Here is a 20,601-nt window from a genome sequence, read left to right on the forward strand (position 1 = left end):
TGTTGTCTGTCCTGTCTGTGTATAATGCCATTGAACATTTGAGGTATATGTGTTCTGTGATCTGCCCTGAGTCCCCTTCAGGGTGAGAAGAGCAGAATATAAATACTGTAAATATTGTAAATAAATAAAATATTTTTATTTGTGTGGCCATAAGTAGGATAGAGGGAGGGAGGGAAATAATCAAGAGGTGAAACTTTTCTGAATTCAACTCCACTAGGAAATCCAACTATGGGTCACTAATTGGTTCATGACCCCACGTTTCCTAGCTGTATTTTATAAATCATTATTTAAAAAATGCTAGGGGGAGGGGGTTGAAGAGTGAGCATAACTTTTCCTCTTCAGGATGTACTTACTTGATCTTTGCTAGACAGCTTCTCTCCTCCTGACTCTATTGTCTGTTCTTCTTCTGCAACGGTGAACTTTCCTTGGTAGAACTCCTTCACCTTCAGTTCTAGCTGTGATGTCTCTTCTTTCAATTTTTCAAAGCTAGGCACAAGTTTGGCTGCTCTACTGGGGTCCCTGGAAGGCACAGACTTGTTCAAAGAGTTCAGATTATCCATTAAGTAATTGGCAGTATTAGTTTCCTCAGAACTATCCAAATCATCCTCATCAAGTTCTTCCTTTTCACAATCAGCTGGTGGAGTCTGCTCCTGTGGCATGCAGGTACCTACAAAGCTGGAGCCATAAAGCAGTTTCAGTGTTTCCTCAGTCTTCCATTCACTAAATGTTTGCCTGATATTTTCTAGCAAACACTCTTTGGCAGCCAGAGAGTCCACAGGGCCTTTTAGCTCAGGATTGCCAGGCTGTTTTGATTTAGCAAACAGCTTTTTAAATCGCTCTCTCCCCTTTTGGCTCATACCCAGGAAAACCACCTGCGAACCTCCACAGTTGCTTCCAGAGTCATCTGAGATGGGAACAGGTTCAGGAATTAGACTGTACTCAGAAGTATCAGGCTTTTCAGTCTGTGATTGATGGGGAACAATGTGTTTCTCTTCTGGGCCACCCAAACCACATCTGCTCAGCTGCTCTACTGCCTTGTTAACTGGATTTTCAATAGGGGTGGGCTCAGACTGGACTCTTTCGGCTGGCTTCTTTTTGAGGATACTGTTTCTGGGCACCTTCAGAGTTTCCTTCTCTGCTCCTGACAGATTCTCTTGCAGAATGGAAGAAACAAATTCTTGCTCAGCATCGCTGCTGCCACTCTCGCTTTCTGTGCTAGAGTCAACTTGGACAGCCGCTGGGACATGACTGTCAATGTCTAAAGTTGAAACGCCTTCAGTAACTAGTTTTACTTCCTTCCCAGCATCACCCCTGTTAATAAAAATAAAATGTCACTAAGAAAACACACAGTCGATTAGGATGGCAAAATACTATGCAATCTATGTATTTTATATGGTTGCAAACTTATTTGTTTTTAATTGCTAATTATATTTATGTGCTGCTCTCCTTCAATGAGTTCAAGGCAGCTTACCATATATGCTCATGTATAAATCTAGAAATTTTAGTCAAAACCTTGACCCCAAAAAACTGGGACAATTCATCCATGAATCAATGTAAGTACTGGACCTTAACTTTTATTTTAAAAGGAACCATCCTCTTGTCTTTGAGTAGAATGGAAAAAGTGAGAGCATCATCTCTCCTGAGAGAAGCGAGTCCTGGCCCCTCTACTTTATTTGCTGTGCTACTGCTTTTTGCCTTTCTGAAGGCCTGAGCAGGGACATTGATGTGTTCCCCTCTTCGTGGAATGAACATCAATGTATCAATGGGTCATATCAAAATCTGTAATTTTAGTCCCTAAACATGCTCTCAACTTAATAAAGAGCTCAACATGTACATTTGTTGTACATACAGTATGTTGCTTTCCTCTTCCCAACTCCATTATCATAACCCTATGATGATGGTCAAGCTGAGAGAGAAGGACTTTGTTCAAAGTTATCCAGTGAGTTTTATGGCTTAGTGAGGACTCAAATGCAGATTTCCTGAGCCTCAGTCCAACACTTTAACCACTACACATACTGGGTCTCACAGACTGATAGTGCTTCACTCGAAGTAGCGAGAACTGCATGTTCTTATTTGCTACCATGATTATTATTTACAGAACTCTTGTTCAGGCTGAAGCATGGAAGAGAGGACAGCAGAGACAACGCAAGTAACAGAAAGTGTATCCAAGCAGTGGAAAGGAGAGAGGCACACGTTCATTCAGATTTCTATTCCCATTCTAGTAAGATTCCATTGAAGAGCTACTAGTAGTCAGTATTGTGAACAGTGGCCTGGCAACAGGACAATATAAATGCCCTGCTTTATCTAGCAGCGATAACAATTATGATGATGTAAACTGATATGGGGAAAACATCTCACAAGTTTAGTTTCGTAGAGAACTAGTATTTCCATTTCCTTGTCTTCACTATTTTCAAAGTAGTGTAGTGTCAAACACACAGTCATTATAGATTTTTTTTTATTTCTCACTTAATTTTAATATCTTAGGACAAGTGAGTTGAAAGGAGGTTCACACTAGCAGGAGAGCTGTTATCATGCAGATGTTGGACCGCAACCTCCATTAGCCCAAGCTTGTAATGCCAAAAGCCAGGAATGATAGAAATTCTGGTCCAGCAATACCCGGAGAAGACAGATTTTCCCCTATCCCTGCTTTAACCTTGGTCAGGAGGCTAAGAACCACTGTGAGGCAACCTTTTCCACCTGCTCCTCTCTTGGCCTACGCCTTCTTTTCTTACCTATTGCTTTTACTTTTATACAATGGCTATTTGACTGGGGGCATGAAGGTGAGGATAACATTATCTTGTTATATTAAAATAACACTCATTTATGAAATATTCTAATCTGATAAATCTATATTAGGTAGAGGAAGGCTGATCTCCTCTACCTAATAATGCCAGCCTGTATCTTCCAGGATTTATTACCACCGGTTATACTGGTTAGGATATGTGGGAGATGCTGTCCAACAATATCTGAAAGGCACACACGTTCCCCATGCTTGTTCAAGTCAGAAAACATTTTAGACAGCTTGCCTGCCACAATAAATACATTGGTTTAATAATTAAAGCATTTTGGGGCCCAAAATCCATCCCAAGAGAGAAGGTTGACAATTTGCATTACAGGAAGAAGACCCCAGATGTTGTTGAACTGCCACTCTCCTGATCCATCCCAACTAAATCTCTTGGATAGAGATGATGGAGGTTGCAGTCCAAAAACATAGCAAGCTACAGTTGTCCATTCCCATTTTGCAAGATTTATAGCCTCTGTGGCTGAATCACGTGTTCTTCAATGATGAGTAAACTTAGTAGAATGAGCCAGGGAATTTCATAGTTTTATTTACACAATTTCTATGCTATTCGTCAATAGAAATGTTTTTAAGGCAGCTTTGACAGTAAATATGTGAAATGAGCATTTTGCTTTATATGACCAAAATGACACTGCTCATGCAGAAGAGGGAAATATTAGCAGAAGACCTGGAAAACTCCGAGATTTGAAGAAATGCCTTGTTGAGGGTTTACCATTTAACCCATTACTTCACATCCAGTGTGAAGCTTTGCTGAAATCTCCTAAATATCTGCTGCCATCTAATGTAAAGACTTACACCAATTTTACATCAAAAGTCCTTGATATCACATACCCACCCCATTAATATCCCAGGAAGGGGAACACCTCTTTCAAATAGCCTAGCACGTAGTGAATATTCTCAATGCTAGTGGTAACTTCTACGTCTCTAAGGTGGCAATTCCGCTCTCATTTTTAGTTTCGATACCGAAGGAGCTATCCAAGTTTTGAAGATTTTGTGAGATGAGGGTTCACCAACATGGACAATCCTTTTAAAGTTCAAGCTAAATTGCATAATGTAGGATGGCCACTATAGGAACTCTCTTGTCCTCTGTTTTCGTATGCTTCACTTGTGCAAATGGAAGATAACTTCAAATGAAAGACCATAGCAGAGAGGCAGACTTGATGTAGAGGCAAGTCAGAAGTGTAGGAAATACAAATGTAAAATACACTTCAATATTTTAAGGAAGAGAACACAAATAATTTATACTACACAATTTATACAACACTATGCCACATCAACAAGCATACCACAGATTTATGAAGCAGTCCCAGAAAATATTGTGAAATTAATGTTTGTTTTAGTTCTTCCCAAAAGATTCAAGCAGACACAAACAAAAAAGCAACCCACAGATTGCTTTTATTTTACACATAGACAAAAACATAAAAGCATGAGCCTCCTTATTTAATGTTTTAACTGAGGATGTAAACAAGCTTTCAGCACATATAATTGGTTCCACTTAGCTTATAAAGCAAGTCATATATGAAAATTGAGGCACTGAATCCAAGAGCAAACATAGTATTTGTGTCATGTTTCAACAAGTTCAATTACTCTACAGTTCTAGGGGCAGCTGAAAATCATACAGATCAAACAAACTTTTCATCATCACAAAATGAAAAAAAACCCCCAAACAATTAAGGCAAACAGATCTTTGTAGCAGCTACAATAACACTAGGTGTACAGGAGAGGAGAACAGGAAATCAAAGACTTTGTTCAACCAGATTGTGGATGCACAAACAAAACCATCAATTCTACTGTACCTTGCTCCTTCTTTTAGTAATTCAATGTCTGGTGGCCTTGGAAAAATAAAAATAAAATTGATTTAGAAACACAAATGATTGTTAACATTAGGGAGTGATTCATATTATACATTCATTCAGCTTGATAACTATATAATGGCTCTAAGCTATAGATACAGAAGATGTTAGAGGAAGGGCCTAAATGCCTACCATGCCCTTAAACCATCAAAACAGGACTTATCCAACATGATTTTCACAAGCATTGCACTGTGCAAATGAAATGGGGCATTACAAGTAACAAATGAGATAGGTTCTGTAGGTTTGTTCTTAAGTTGAATTTGCATATAGGTCAGAAACAGGTACATTTTTAAAGTGCACCTCCAGCCAAATATACATATGCTTTGGATAGCACAGGGAAGGGTTAAACACCCCTGTGGTGTTTGTTTTGCTGTCTGTGCCCCTGGTCAGAAGATTTCACCTCACTCTCTGTCCTTGTGATCATTGGATTTTGAAAAGACTGGCTTGTCGTGGAAACAAGGAGTTGTGCTAAAGCTTCAATGGAGACACCTTTCCCCCCATGATAATTCTTTCAGGAGTGAATTTCCCTTCCAAGGGGTAGATTTTTCTCACTTCCTGTTGTTACCCCCATTCTTAACTATGAATTGCTTGTAAATTGGATGTTTGTAACTCTGGGACTGCCTGTATTCCCATCAATTTACACAAGCAAGAATTTTGAGACTAATATGTTTTAGTAAGGTTACTATTCACATGGGTCTTTTCTATCATATATTATCCCTCTTCCTCACACAATCTGTCTCAAGCAGTTTTGCTCTGATTTTTAATCTTCATTTTAAAACAATATTCCAATTGTTATTACATTTCAAAGGATTTTCCCACTTGATTTTAAGGTTGGTATCTCCGCATATGTTTTATGTCATAGGCTCAACTTTAGCAGCCTTGGTTCACCAGCTAAAGGAAAAATACCTTGTGAGGAAGTGACACCCAGTGGGGACTTGGTTAGTTGCAAACTGCTCTTTTTCCTAAGTCAAATAACAGACCTGTCACAGCACAAATAATTTGTGTGTGTATATATATATTCTCTCTCTCTCTCTATTTATCTATTTATTTATCTATCTATATATCACATCTTCTTTTTGCCTTGGAAAATGTGTACCTACTACAAGGTTGTTTTCCAGGCAAAGGACCCTAAAGGATCTCAATCAAAAGGCACTGTGCTGTTTTTGCTTTCTCAATTTTCTATCTTAAAGAGGAAAAGATGGAGAAAAACAGTGGCACAAAGCGATGCAACCCTCTCTCACAAATGGAAGATGTTGACATCTGGATTGACTGTGAAACACTGTCTTTGGAGCCAGGACAATTCCGAAACATAAGCTTTACTTAGAAATGCCCTAAGCACTTATTTTACAATCAGATGTTTTCAAGCCCAAATCAGTCTCCTCTCTTTTGGTATTACTGCTAAAATTAGAACTGCAGCCCTAATAAGATTAGGCAAGATAATCCTGCTTTTCAGACAAAAAAGGACATGAGATGAGGCCTGAGATCCATGCTTTCAAATCAAGTAGGGCCAGCGCATCGATAAAAGCTGACTTTCAATTCGCCACTCTTAACAAATCAGAAACTATTTGAGTGGCTTACAAAAGTAACTTTTTTTGGTACTATGATGCCTAGGATATGCCAGCCAGCATAGTTGTGGTATTTTGGTGATTCAATGGGTGTAGGATAAGAAAGTATTTTTTCAGGATCAGCTAGAAACCTCCACATAGCTTCTTGATACCTTGGAGCATATTCCTCCTTCATCTCTTTAATCACAGTTTAGAGGTCACCATCATCTGGGCTGACCTTAATTAAAGCTAACCAGTCCATAAATCTAGAGCAGGGATGTGCAATGAAGCAAGGCTGAGGGGCATATTTAGGTATCCAGAACAACTGGGGGGGGGGGGGGGGAGGACACCTTTTAAATGTTTTTTTAAAAATCTGGTTTTTAATAATTTTCAGCATGGATTAGAAAAAGGAGTTTGAGAGTTGGCAGATGAGGGACGAGATTTTAAATCAGATCTGGAAGAAGTGAAGGGGATTAGGGAAGGTTGGAAGCATTTGCACAACATTTGCTTTCCACAACAAGCCAATGGTTATCCATGCCAAGTCATATTAAACAACATAGTTTAAAATACCATGGGTCATTCCAAAGGCCCTCTTGGGTCCAGCAGGCTGTGGACTGCAATTCACTCACTCATAATCTAAAACCTGAAATGAACCTTAGATATCCCAACAGCCTGAATAGGACAGACAGAGAAACCATAATGTCAGAGCTGACAAGTTGCTGGAGTACACTAAGGCCCTTCCAGACACATCCTGTATTACAAGATTTGATGCCAGGTTTTCTGTTTATCCCAGATTATCTGGCAGTGCAGACTCAGCCAGTTTAAAGCAGAAAACCTTGGATCAGATCCTGGGATATAGGGCCTGTCTGGAAGGGCCTTTAGAGAGAAGATAAAGTGCTGCTGCCAGTCTTTAAGACTGGTCATTCATTCCTTACAAAGCATCTATGGCTCCTTCTACAGTGCCCTATACCCCAAGGTCTGATGGCAGATTATAGTATATGTTTATCCCAGATTATCTGGCAGTGGAGAGTTATATAATCCAGTTCAGAGCAGATAAACTGGGATCAGATGCTGGCATGTAAGGACAGTGTAGGGGCCTAATTTACATTCATTATTCATTTACTGGTTACATTCCAGTGAAATGAAGAGGGAGAACACAACTGTACTCCTTCTCACTTTACCCTCAGAATCACTTAAATCAGTCCCTTTCCACACAACTCATAAAATCTCACATTATCTGCCTTGAACTGGAATATATGGCAGTGTGGACTCAGATAACACAGTTTAAAGCAGATATTGTGGGATTTTCTGCCTTGATATTCTGGATTATATGGCTATGTTGAAGGGCCTTCAAACGGAGTGTGTTTGAATGGATGAAGTTAATCCAGTGAATTTCGTAGCTTGGTGAGAACTTGAACCTGGATCTTCATTGTTCAGACCCCACATATTAATTATTGCTCCACACCGGCTTTCTGGTATTTGGACATTCCTAGCAAGAGCCACAATGGCTCAACCCTATCTTAAACATAAACTAATAATGCCATCATTGACAGCATCACTACTGTAGGACTGATCTTTTCTTGTGACTCTACACTTCTTTCCAAAATATTGCACTTTACTATTATTTCCTTACCAGGGTTATCTGCACACCAATATTTTTATACCATGCTATCTTCAACTAATACAGCCAGACTAAAGAATGGGAAATGTACCCTTCCATCACCAAACTTAGTAGGACAGCTTCTTTTGTTTCAAAAAGACTGAGGACCCTTCCACACAGTCCTATATCCCAGAATATCAAGGCAGAAAATCCCACAATATCTGCTTTGAACTGGGTTATTTGAGTCTATACTCAGATAATGTGGGATTTCTACCTTGATATTGTAGGATATAGAGCTGTGTCAAACAGCTGTAAAATAAGTTCTTCCCAAAAGAAGGCAGCATATATTCAGAAGAATTTAAGAGTTACTCTTGATTAGGGCTGCAGTTCTTTGAGAGAGTGCATGTATCATATTCAAAAGATTCAAGGTCAATGAAGTGGCATTTTTCAGATAATAGAAATTGAAATCCTAGAAAATTGCTGCCCATTTTTACCAGCAACACAGAACACTCTGATCCAATAAAAAGCAACTTCATGTGTTCTAAAGAAAGTAGGAAGTCTTCACCATTTTTGAATTTGAAATTAAACACAAATACCATCAAAAAAGAAAAAAACAAGCAATTATCTTATGCTTGATAATACCTCAGCCTTTGTCACAAAGTATCACCTGAGACCAGAACCTGGAAAAATTACAGTTTCAGGACTATAATTCCCAGAATTTCAGCATGGGTAGCCAAAAAACATACAAAAAAGCCAAAAAACAAAAATCTTAAATAAAGGTATTTTTAAGGCCTTGGAAACTACCCTCAATACAACATTTTATTTCCCAGTACATATGACCATTGCTATTTTCCTTCCACTGTGAAAAGGAAAGAAAGAGTTTTAAGGATCACTTGTTTTATTAAATATCTAATTACCTTTCTTCATCTCGCAGCCACACCGGACTTTGGGAAATTTGACCTTCAAAGTATTTTGATGCTCTGTAACAGAAGTTGCTGCAAAAACACTGACACAAAAATTGCAAGTGTTATGTTCTTACTTTAACAAAATAGATACAAATGTGGTGTGAGCTAAAATAAATTGTCAACAGTTTTTGTAATGAAACAAATAACACATCGGATATTGATTCGTAAAGAGTTAAAGACCAATTCCTGAACACAAAAAGCCACAAATCATAACAAGAGGAAATGAAAGTTTTTTGTAGGAATAAGCAATTTCTCCTAGAATTAGAATGCATAGGAACTGGCAACTATCAGCCAAATGAGACAACCTGTAGAAAAATGTTTTCCCTGAAAGTTCTTGGTTTTCTCACAGCTACAATATGACTACTAGTTTCTTCACCCATATTTGAAAGCCCATGTGTGCCTTTTCCATCTTGTAGATCCACAATGGCTGCTGTAGCCACAAGTAGGTCAGGTTTGGTTTTAATATGTTTCTTCCTTTTGTCCATTTCAGTATGTATTTGGAATGCTAGGAAATGTAGTTTTTCTATGCGCTGTAGATGTCACTGGAGAACTTGGGTAAATTATAATTTTCCAGTATTCCAGGTACAAGGAGGAATAAAGCGATAGAGAGTTCAGACAGTATCTTCACTGTATAAATGCATCAACAGCTGACATCAAAACAGAGGCAAGAGAAGTTAATAGGAAAACGTTCGTGGCTCAAAGTTTAAATCTCGTCTGACTATGTCATGATCAGATCAACAAATTAAAATCTACTGTAATTATCAACTTGGCCCAACTGGATTATATTGAGAAATATGTTCATGAGGTTGTTCTGAACTGCATCCATGCTCACTGGTAGCATAGGACGCATCTATCAGGCTAGCCCCCACTCTTGCAGCCTTTAGGAAAGTTTTAAAAACATGGCTCTTCCGGTGTGCTTTCGGAGAGTAATTGTATATACCTCCTGTGTTTCTCTCCCCAACATGTATTCTGTAGACCCTGTTCCCCATGGTTTTATTCTTTTCTCTTCTTACCCCGAGTTTTTAACCTTGTGTCCATGCGGCCCGCCCTTGTTATGTTATGCTACGTTCTGCTTTTTTGTTCTGTATTGTGTAGTGTTATTGTTGCATTGTTTAATTGCATTCTGATATGTTGTTTTTATATTTTGTCTATTATATTGTCTTGGGCATGGCCCCATGTGAGCCGCCCCGAGTCCCCGTTGGGGAGATGGTGGCGGGGTATAAATAAAGTTTTATTAATAATAATAATAATAATAATAATAATAATAATAATAATAATAATATTATTATTATCTACATTGAATGCACTTTCAAACCAGTATTGGAGAAAGTGTTTCCATTGCACAGATGATCACACAGGAAATCCTAGTTTAAGGTCCGGATGGCAATTACACAAATTACAGAGCACTGATGCATATTAAGGGCTTTCTTTTTCAAAATTTTGTGGGATCATGTTGTTTGGCCGCTACAGTTTGCAGCTAACTTTGAATTGCATGAAATGGTCAGTCTAGATGAAGCCACAGAGACCATACACATGTCTGGCATTTCATCCCCAGAATCTTTTGAAATCCAGAGCCAATGTCTTGTAAAAGTGCAATAATATCAAGTGACAACTGTAAAAATAACGTTTAAACATACCTTTCTTTCAGTAATATCGTAAACTTTGTTTGTTTTTGTTGAAATTTGGTACTTTTGCTTTGGTACCTTAAAAGAAACAAAGCAAAAATAAACACAGTTTGGCAAATTTGTTAAAGTCACCTTAAGCTTTAAAATAAAATCCCTAGTTGGCATTGCTTACTATGCCATGACATTATCTTTAACCACATATCTCAAGCTGACGTTATGTAGCTATTTGTATTTTGAGGGGAGACAATTTTAATTTAATGTTAATTAAAGCTTTCAAGACCATAGCCTATAGCATTTTTCTAGGTTTACATCTCTTCAGACAGATATGACAGACCTTTTCCCCATTGCTTTCCTGTTTGCCTTTTTACCTTCTTTGGATAGTTAACTATGTCTGTTATGATTGAGCCTCATGGCTCTGTTACTGGCAGACGTGGGCGTAAGACTCCTCGAGAGTCAGATACTCTCGAGGAGCGAGAAAGAAAGAGACTGCGAGATATCTTTGCAGCACCATCTGACGAAGAGTCTTTTGAGGGGTTTACGGAGAGAATGGAGGAGGGGCTGGTTAGCTCGGAGGAGGATGAGATGGATTGGACTCGGGTGAGGGAGGAATTGGGTGCCACTGGCAATGATGGGATGGAAGATGAATGGGGACCTTCAGGATTAGACCCATGGACAAGCTGGAGGGATGGGACGGGATCCACAGCTGGGGATGCTGTGGGGCGTAGTCAGAGGTGTTCCAGCTCTGATGAGGAAAGTGATGAGGAAACGCCCGGGTTAAGGAGGGCAGCTGATAGTGATGAGGATTTGTAACTGGCATAAAATGAGGCTTGGGAGCAATTGCAAATTGCGTTGGGCAAGGTAATCTGGACGAACGCTTGGGATCTGTGTGGGACGCTTTCCTGAAGACTGGTGTGTTTTCGTGTGCTGATACCTTTGACCTTCCGTCGTCTTCTTGACGGACGCCATCTCCTGCTTTGGATTTCGGACTGAACTGACCACGGCTTGACTTCCCCCTACTCGGACTTGGTGAAACTACAAACGTCTGCTTCTGGCTTGAACTACGGAAAGGAACTGGGTCTACTCTACTGCTTCAATCCTCGGCTGATCTGTGTGTATTGGAAATCTTGCCTGCTGTGTGGAGGAGTGACTCAAGTTACTCAAAGCACAGTGCTGGCAGCAGAGAGGAATCTGCTGCCAATTAATTGCATTCTTTTGAACACTTTGTTCCCCGGCTTCTGTTTTGTTTATCCCCAGGCTGAAGCAAGCTGTTTTGTTTTTACCCAGATTAAACTCCGGTTTAATCCGGTTTATCTTTTGAACGTTTTTCCTTGCCCCTTTTTGCTTTTAAAGGCTAATACTGCCTGGCCCTTGTATTTTACGGGCATTTTGAGTTCTGTTATCCAATAAACTCTGTTATCTTTGATCTTGTGGCGTTCTGTCTTTGACAGATTGCCCAACGCCATAAAAAAGGTTTATTGCAGTAATAAATCCCGTCAGGAAGACGATGGATGAGTTAAGGGCTAAGTTCGATCAATTACAAACAGCCTTTACTGTCAGTCAAACAGCTAATGCTGTTAAAGGACATGTTTTGACTCCTGAACGCTTTGACGGAACCAGGTGCAAGTTGCCAACTTTTTTGGCACAAGTTGAGCTTTATTTTTCCCAGCTCAGTGCTCATGCTTACCCTACAGACACTAGCAAGGTGGCATTTATTTTGAGTTTGTTGACTGGTCCTGCAGGACAATGGGCCACTAATTTAATTTTGGGAAATGACCCAGTCAAGGACAATTTGAATAATTTCAAGAAGTTACTAACTGACACTTTTGGGGACCATCTCCGCACGGAGAATGCTGGGTGGGCTCTGTATCGGTTGAAACAGGGAAAGGGGACTGTTTTGGATTACTTAAATAAGTTTAATTTGTATCGCCACCAACTGGACTGGGGGGAAAATGCATTCATGCTTTTGTTTACTGCTGGGTTAAGTGATTATCTCCAGGATGAATTAGCACGCTTGGAGCCGGCTGAGAATTGGGATGCCTTAGTAGCTAAGGTGCTGCGTTTGGACGCCAGGTTCGAGTCCCGTAAACACTCGAAAGCAATGTGTGCGCCACCTATGCATGTAACCAGGGTACCTGTGGTGATGGGGGAAGAGCCTATGGAGCTTGGGGTCTTTAAAAAGCTGTCTACAGAAGAAAAGAACCGCAGGAGGCAGCTGGGGTTGTGTTTGTACTGTGGGAATGCTGGGCATTTTGCCAAAAACTGTAATGTGAAACCTTCCCGGCTTTCGGGAAAAGGCCAGCCCTAGTGCGACGTGAGTCCAACGCATTAGGGCTACTAAAGCAGTCAACTGAGGGGAGGAAGCATGTTTTCGTACCCATTACATTATCTGTTGGGGGAAAGGAACTTGTTTCTACTTTGGCACTGCTGGACTCAGGGGCTACGGTCTCTTACGTGGATATTGAGTTTGCTAGGAAGCATGGCATTCCTAGAGTGCGCAAGGCATGCGACGTGTGGGTGGAAGGAGCGGATGGGAGACTGCTGGAGACTGGGGTGGTTAACCATGAGACCTCAGCAGTAATGTGGGAGGTGCAGGGAGTAACGGGAACGTTTGTGTGGGATATTACAAGCTTGCCCAGATACGATGTGATCCTGGGGATGGATTGGCTAGCTGTAGTAAATCCACAAGTAGATTGGGTGACGCGTAAGTTGACCTTAAAGAGGCAGGATTGTTGCACTCTGAACGTTTCTCAATCTGATATGGAGGGAGTGCCTGCTGAGTATGGGGAGTTCTCTGATGTATTTTGTAAAAAAGAAGCGGACAAGTTACCGCCGCACAGGCTGTATGATTGCGCCATTAAGCTAGCGGAAGGTGCGAAATTGCCAGCAGGAAGGCTGTATGCCTTGACTGTACCGGAAAGGCAAGCTTTGCGAGAGTTCCTAGATGAAAATTTAGCCAAGGGGTTTATTCGCCCATCTAGCTCTCCAACTGCGGCACCGGTATTCTTTGTAGCCAAAAAGACTGGGGAACTTAGGTTGGTCTGCGATTATCGGATCCTAAACAAATACACCATTCGGGATAGGTACCCGCTGCCTTTAATCTCGGAACTGTTATCAAGGGTGCAAGGGGCTAAGGTCTTTACCAAGCTTGACCTGCGGGGGGCGTATAACTTAATCCGAATACGGGAAGGTGATGAATGGAAGACGGCATTTAACACGTGCTTCGGATGCCACGAGTTCCGAGTCATGCCTTTCGGACTTTGCAATGCGCCTGCGGTCTTCCAGAGGTTCATGAACGATGTGTTTAGGGACCTAATTGACCAATTTTTAGTGATTTATTTGGATGATATCTTGATTTTTTCTAAGGACGAGAAAGAACATCGTCAACATGTCAAGCAGGTTCTGCACCGTCTGCGGGCTAATGGGCTCTTCGCCAAGGCTTCCAAGTGCGTCTTTCATGTGCCTGAAGTGGAGTTCCTAGGTCATGTAGTGTCAGGTAGGGAACTTAAAATGGACCCACATAAGGTTGACGCCGTCAACTCATGGCAGGAGCTTAAGACTAAGAAGGATGTGCAAAGGTTCTTAGGATTCGCTAATTACTACCGGGAGTTTATTCCGAATTTTGCAAAGCTCACGGTGCCTTTGACGCAGCTCCTGCGTAAGAAACAGCCATTTGTGTGGGGGCGGGAAGCTCACGACGCGTTTTTACAACTAAAGTCTAGCTTTCAATCAGACAACATACTAACACATCCTGATGTTGACAAACCGTTCGTGGTAGAAGCGGACGCTTCTAGCTACGCGTTGGGGGCTGTATTGTCTCAGAAAGATTCCTCAGGGACCTTGCGTCCCTGTGGATTTTACTCGCGGCAACTAACACCATTCGAGCAGAACTATACCATATGGGAGAAGGAGTTGTTGGCGATTAAGGTGGCGTTTGAGGTGTGGCGGCACTGGCTAGAAGGGGCGCGGCACCAAATCGTGGTCAGGTCTGATCACAAGAATTTGGAGCACTTGCAAACAGCAAAAAAGTTAAACCAGCGTCAAATCCGATGGGCTTTGTTTTTCTCCAGGTTTAACTTCAAAGTGCAGTTCGTGGAGGGGAAGGCAAACTTGCGGGCCGACGCCTTGTCCCGCAAGCCGGAGTTTAAGACCAATGAGCAGGTAGTATGTCAGACCATCTTGCCTACTGCCTCTCTATGTGTTGTAGATAATGAGCTCGGGTTACATGACCAGATCCTTGAGGCTCAGAGGGACGATGTGTGGACTCAGGAGCAACTTATGCTGTTATCAGCAGGTAACCGTACAATACTGCCTCATCTACAAGATCAAGACGGAGTATTGGTACGCAGGGGGCAGGTCTATGTACCAGTGGGGGCCCTCAGGTTGGAGGTGATTAGAGCCCACCATGACGAACCCATGGCTGGGCACTTTGGCAGGTTCAAGACCGTGCAGCTTATCACCAGGAGCTACTGGTGGCCAAAGATGCGGCAAGACATTCTGCGCTTTTGTGACAGCTGCGCTGTTTGCCAGCAGAGTAAGACTCCTGTTGGGCGCCCTAGAGGTTTGTTGTCGTCTCTACCTGTTCCTGAGAGGCCATGGCAAATCATTTCCATGGATTTTATTTCGGATTTGCCTAAGTCTGGGGGTTATACTTGTATTTGGGTGGTGGTGGATTTATTTAGCAAACTGGCTCATTTTATTCCTTGTTCAACCATTCCGGCGGCCCCTACGTTGGCCTTACTGTTTACTAAGCACATCTATCGTTTGCACGGAGCTCCTGAGGTGATTATTTCGGATAGGGCTCCGCAATTTGTGTCACGCTTTTGGAAACACTTCCATGAGTGCTTAGGTACTAAGTTAAACGTTTCTTCTGCGTTTCATCCGCAAACGGATGGTCAGTCGGAACGGGTTAATGGGCTCTTAGAGCAATATTTACGTTGTTTTTGTTTAGATCAACCCACTGCTTGGGTGAAGTGGCTACCGGTGGCGGAGTTCGCTTACAACAATGCGGTGCACACGTCTAGTCAGCATACGCCATTTGAACTAACGTATGGTTTTCACCCACGGGGAGGTGTGGCGCCGTCGACCAATGTGGTCTCTTCTGACCCTGTGTACCGCTCTTCGGAAATGGCTGCGTTGCATGATGTTGCCCGTCGCTTACTGTTGGAAGCTAAGGCAACGCAAAAGACTCAGGCCGATCGCTGCAGGCAGGCAGGGGAGGAGTTGGAAGAAGGGGATTTGGTGTGGTTGTCTTCCAAACATATTAAACAGGCTGGGGGAAAATTTGCGCCTCGGTATTTGGGTCCCTTTCCTATCGTTAAAAAGATCTCTTCCGTTGCGTTTCGTTTGCGTTTACCGTCTAGTTTAAAGGTCCATCCAGTTTTCCATCGTTCACTGTTAAAATTAGATACCTCCAGTCGTCGTGGTGCTATAGCGGAGGGTATCACTGCCACCTCTCCGCCTTCGGGGGAGGAGGCCTTTGTGAGAGGGGATAGTGTTATGATTGAGCCTCATGGCTCTGTTACTGGCAGACGTGGGCGTAAGACTCCTCGAGAGTCAGATACTCTCGAGGAGCGAGAAAGAAAGAGACTGCGAGATATCTTTGCAGCACCATCTGACGAAGAGTCTTTTGAGGGGTTTACGGAGAGAATGGAGGAGGGGCTGGTTAGCTCGGAGGAGGATGAGATGGATTGGACTCGGGTGAGGGAGGAATTGGGTGCCACTGGCAATGATGGGATGGAAGATGAATGGGGACCTTCAGGATTAGACCCATGGACAAGCTGGAGGGATGGGACGGGATCCACAGCTGGGGATGCTGTGGGGCGTAGTCAGAGGTGTTCCAGCTCTGATGAGGAAAGTGATGAGGAAACGCCCGGGTTAAGGAGGGCAGCTGATAGTGATGAGGATTTGTAACTGGCATAAAATGAGGCTTGGGAGCAATTGCAAATTGCGTTGGGCAAGGTAATCTGGACGAACGCTTGGGATCTGTGTGGGACGCTTTCCTGAAGACTGGTGTGTTTTCGTGTGCTGATACCTTTGACCTTCCGTCGTCTTCTTGACGGACGCCATCTCCTGCTTTGGATTTCGGACTGAACTGACCACGGCTTGACTTCCCCCTACTCGGACTTGGTGAAACTACAAACGTCTGCTTCTGGCTTGAACTACGGAAAGGAACTGGGTCTACTCTACTGCTTCAATCCTCGGCTGATCTGTGTGTATTGGAAATCTTGCCTGCTGTGTGGAGGAGTGACTCAAGTTACTCAAAGCACAGTGCTGGCAGCAGAGAGGAATCTGCTGCCAATTAATTGCATTCTTTTGAACACTTTGTTCCCCGGCTTCTGTTTTGTTTATCCCCAGGCTGAAGCAAGCTGTTTTGTTTTTACCCGGATTAAACTCCGGTTTAATCCGGTTTATCTTTTGAACGTTTTTCCTTGCCCCTTTTTGCTTTTAAAGGCTAATACTGCCTGGCCCTTGTATTTTACGGGCATTTTGAGTTCTGTTATCCAATAAACTCTGTTATCTTTGATCTTGTGGCGTTCTGTCTTTGACATGTCTTCTCTTTTAAATTATCTTTCTCTCTTTATAAGTCCAGAAACACATTTTAGACTATTAATTATATTCCAAAAATGTGAATAATTAAATAATATGCTAAAGGGAGAAATGTCTTTGGAAATGTTGTATAAACTGCATGACATTTCTTTCCAAGGAATCCTCCTAAGTTGCACCAATTAAAATTAAATCTCTTTTGCTCTAGTGAGTCTGCATGAAACAATGCATTACAGTTTATTATTATGGATAAGGAGAGCCAATGGACCAGCATACATGTAGCAAAACATTACAGTGTGCTATTATGTACAAAGAGAGCCGATCGACCAGTCTGCCAATTTATGACTGTTAATTATTATGTGTCAGAATATTGGTCTCTTTGGCTCCAAACCCTCCCTCATCTCCCTAGCTTGGCTGCAAGGAGAAAAGACAAATCTTAATCTTCTGTTTCCTAAAGTTTATCATAGTGCACAAAACCTACAATGTTTAATCTGGACTATATTTTATTGAAGCAATCTTCTTAATCCTAAATCTGATGTTTGCTAACTTCAGTAAACAACAGTAAAGATTTAACACAGTTTTCCCAGATTACATAGAGAATTAAATAGTAGAGAGCTTGATGCCCACTCCTCGATCATATTGGACACAAGCAGAGAAGGGACAGAGAAATGGCAAGAACACTCCACAGTTTTAGGCCATGTCTGAGGACAATATAGTATAGCATATACAGTAGAGTCTCACTTATCCAACATAAACAAGTTGGCAGAACGTTGGATAAGCAAATATGTTGGATAATAAGGAAAGAAAAAGCCTATTAAACATCAAAATAGGTTATGATTTTACAAATTAAGCACCAAAACATCATGTTATACAAATTTGACAGAAAAAGTAGTTCATTACACATTAATGCTATGTAGTAATTACTGTATTTACGAATTTAGCACCAAAATATCACAATGCATTGAAAACATTGACTACAAAAATGTGTTGGATAATCCAGAACGTTGGATAAGTGAGACTCTACTGTACTATCAGATTCAAGACTGTGGGTATCCAGGCTCACATCCTTACTCACAAAACAACCCTGTACACATTTTAAATCAGTTTCTATTTTTTAACACAGGGAGATCATGAAAAGGGGTGAAAAGGGCAAGTACTGGAAAATTTTCAGGAAGAAATACATTTTAAATTTCAAAAAATTACAGAAAAAGAGCCAACACATATACCACTCATAGACTCTTACATTCTGCAGCCTATTTCGACAGGTGGGGTAGCCACACAGTTTGACAATAAACCGCTCTTCCACAACATCCTTATAGTGAGAAGGTGTAATCAACTTCCCCTGAAAAGGAATAAACAGATTTTACTTGAAATGTATGAAGTGGGTTTTCATGGCTGAGCAGGGATACAAACAAGCCGTGTCAAAACAGCAGAAATCCGTTCTGCTTTCAGGTGCCCCTCCTCCCATTTTATTTTTCAGGAAGATTTCGGGAGATAAGGAAGGGGTCGTTTGGATTTGTAAATCTGAATCCTGAGTTCCATTTCCGTTTCAGGAAGAATCTTAATGAAAGTTGGGGGGGGGGCATTTTTTAAAAAACAGAACAGATTTCTTTTGCACACTCTTAATTTACAAACCTTGGACTACAGATTGTAGTCAATGCTCAAGCCTTTAACCCACGCTGGCTCGCCCTCTGGAATATGTCCTATAGGAAATGGGCCTACTGCAGAAGTGAAAATCTTGCAGCCCTTCAGATGTTGTGGGATTAAACCTTTAGAAGCACGAACTAGCCTAGACAATAGTGGGAAATGCTGGTGGCAGCAGCCCAAGGTCATCTAGAGCAGGACTTCTTAAACTTTTCCACTTGGGACACCTTTCACCCCAACAAATTTTTACACAGCCCTGGGTATATAGGTACACAAAACAGCTATAAAATCAAACATTTCCTTCTGCAGAGTCCACTGTAAATGCTGCACAACAGATTCATGTAAATGTCTACAACAGCCATTAGGTGACATTCAGAAAACTTTTACAGTTGCCAAATTTTTCAGGACCCCACACTGAGCAAAGGGAGCCCTGTTTGGGTACCCGAGTTTAAGAAGCAGTGATTTAGAGGACTATATGATTCACACCTATGGCTGAGGCCATATAATTCAGATTATCAAAGTAGATAATCAACATTATCTGCTTTGAACTGCCAGATAATCCAGTTCAGAGCAGGTAATCTGGATTTTATATGGCAGTGTAGAAGGGGCCATAGACTGTCAAGCTAGCATACATCTATCATAGATGATCCATGGTTCTTCTCCAAAGATTGATAAACTATCTTTGGAAAGAAACCATTAACTTCATATTATAGGAGATTGTAAAAACTTAACACATTTAAACTACACATTTGATATAAGCTTGCAACGAGAGGACATACACAATTTGTGAGGAATTCTTCAGTGATATCATCTTCTAAAAGGCGTTCAACCACCTTCAAGGCTTTTCGCTCATGCTCAATCTTCTTTCTAATAGCGGCTTCAAGTGCTGCTTTCCTACAAGGCGAAAAAAAAATAGCTGTGTGGTCCACATTTTGGCAATTTATATACAGTTGCTTAAGAAATAAGTGAGTACAAACAGATCCAGTGTAAAAGATTTGCTGCCTGAAGCAAAGGACACAATGGCAACCACTTTCCATCTCAAAATTGTGCCAGCTGTCTTTGGCAGGTTTAGAGGAACTGGACAGAATATGTGTCTCAGGCCGTTTCCACACAGCTGAATAAAATCCCACCTTTTCTGCTTTGAAAGGAGATATATGGCAGTGTAAACTCAGATAAACCAGTTCAAAGCAGATATTGTAGGATTTTCTAAGCTCTGATCCTCCAGAGAGGGGGGAAAACACTATGCTGGCTTCAGGGACACTTGAAAACACCCAATGCCATACTCTTCTAGCCTCAGCCTTCTCTCCAACGCATATTTTGGGGGAAATAACAAAAGCTGAATATCACATAGGTCAGTGGTTCTCAACCTGTGGGTCCCCAGATGTCTTGTCCTTCAACTCCCAGAAATCCTAACAGCTGGTAAACTGGCTGGGATTTCTGGGAGTTGTAGTCCAAAAACATCTGAGGACCCCAGGTTGAGAAGCACTGACAAAGCTAATATTCAGGCTCATACAAACAGCCACAACTCTTGGGTGATATGAGTATGTGTGGAAAACTAGATGATCAAAAATTGACCTGAAATATTACGCACATTCACTTAGGTTGCAGTCAACACTGTAGAATTAATGCAGTTTGACACTACTTTAATTGCTATGCCTCAATGCTGTGGAATTCTGGAAGGTGTAGCACTCTTTAGCAGAAATGCCTAAAGAGAAGGGAAGCCACTGAAATCCACAAGCATGTGGATTTCAACAGAAAGGAGGAAACAATGAAAATGAACAAAATCTGGCTACCAGTATTAAAAAACACTAAAATCAGGACAGTAAATAAAAAACAACACTCAGAAAACAGAAGAATTCCAGAAAAGAAACAACCAGGGCCAACTAACACCTCCCAACAAAGGATTCCCTCAGGCAGGAAGCACCCAGGCATTGAATCTGCAAGGCCATTAAATGCTAACCAAGCTGACCATTTGCAACATTCACATTTGCCTCAAGCAGACAAGAGTCCTTTCTCTCAACTTGGAC

The 20,601-nt window shown here is 41.5% G+C and overlaps 1 protein-coding gene across 4 annotated transcripts in view; it reads right to left on the reverse strand.

Moving 5' to 3' along the window:
* Window positions 1–20,601, reverse strand: part of rpap2 (RNA polymerase II associated protein 2) — a 74,365-nt gene that overhangs the window by 52,486 nt on the left and 1,278 nt on the right. For all 4 annotated transcript variants that reach the window (XR_010005327.1, XM_008109244.3, XM_003220095.4 and 1 more), the window contains exons 3-8: window positions 19,354–19,468; window positions 18,174–18,272; window positions 10,400–10,465; window positions 8,715–8,803; window positions 4,597–4,632; window positions 354–1,311 (exon numbers count right to left, since the gene is read on the reverse strand). Coding sequence is in view for 3 of the 4 variants with exons in the window: in XM_008109244.3 (XP_008107451.2) it covers window positions 354–1,311; window positions 4,597–4,632; window positions 8,715–8,803; window positions 10,400–10,465; window positions 18,174–18,272; window positions 19,354–19,468 (1,363 nt within the window). In the remaining variant the exon portion in view is untranslated. The remainder of the gene's footprint in view (window positions 1–353; window positions 1,312–4,596; window positions 4,633–8,714; window positions 8,804–10,399; window positions 10,466–18,173; window positions 18,273–19,353; window positions 19,469–20,601) is intronic.

The sequence above is a fragment of the Anolis carolinensis genome, chromosome 4, assembly GCF_035594765.1.
Source record: "Anolis carolinensis isolate JA03-04 chromosome 4, rAnoCar3.1.pri, whole genome shotgun sequence".
Taxonomy (NCBI): domain Eukaryota; kingdom Metazoa; phylum Chordata; class Lepidosauria; order Squamata; family Dactyloidae; genus Anolis; species Anolis carolinensis.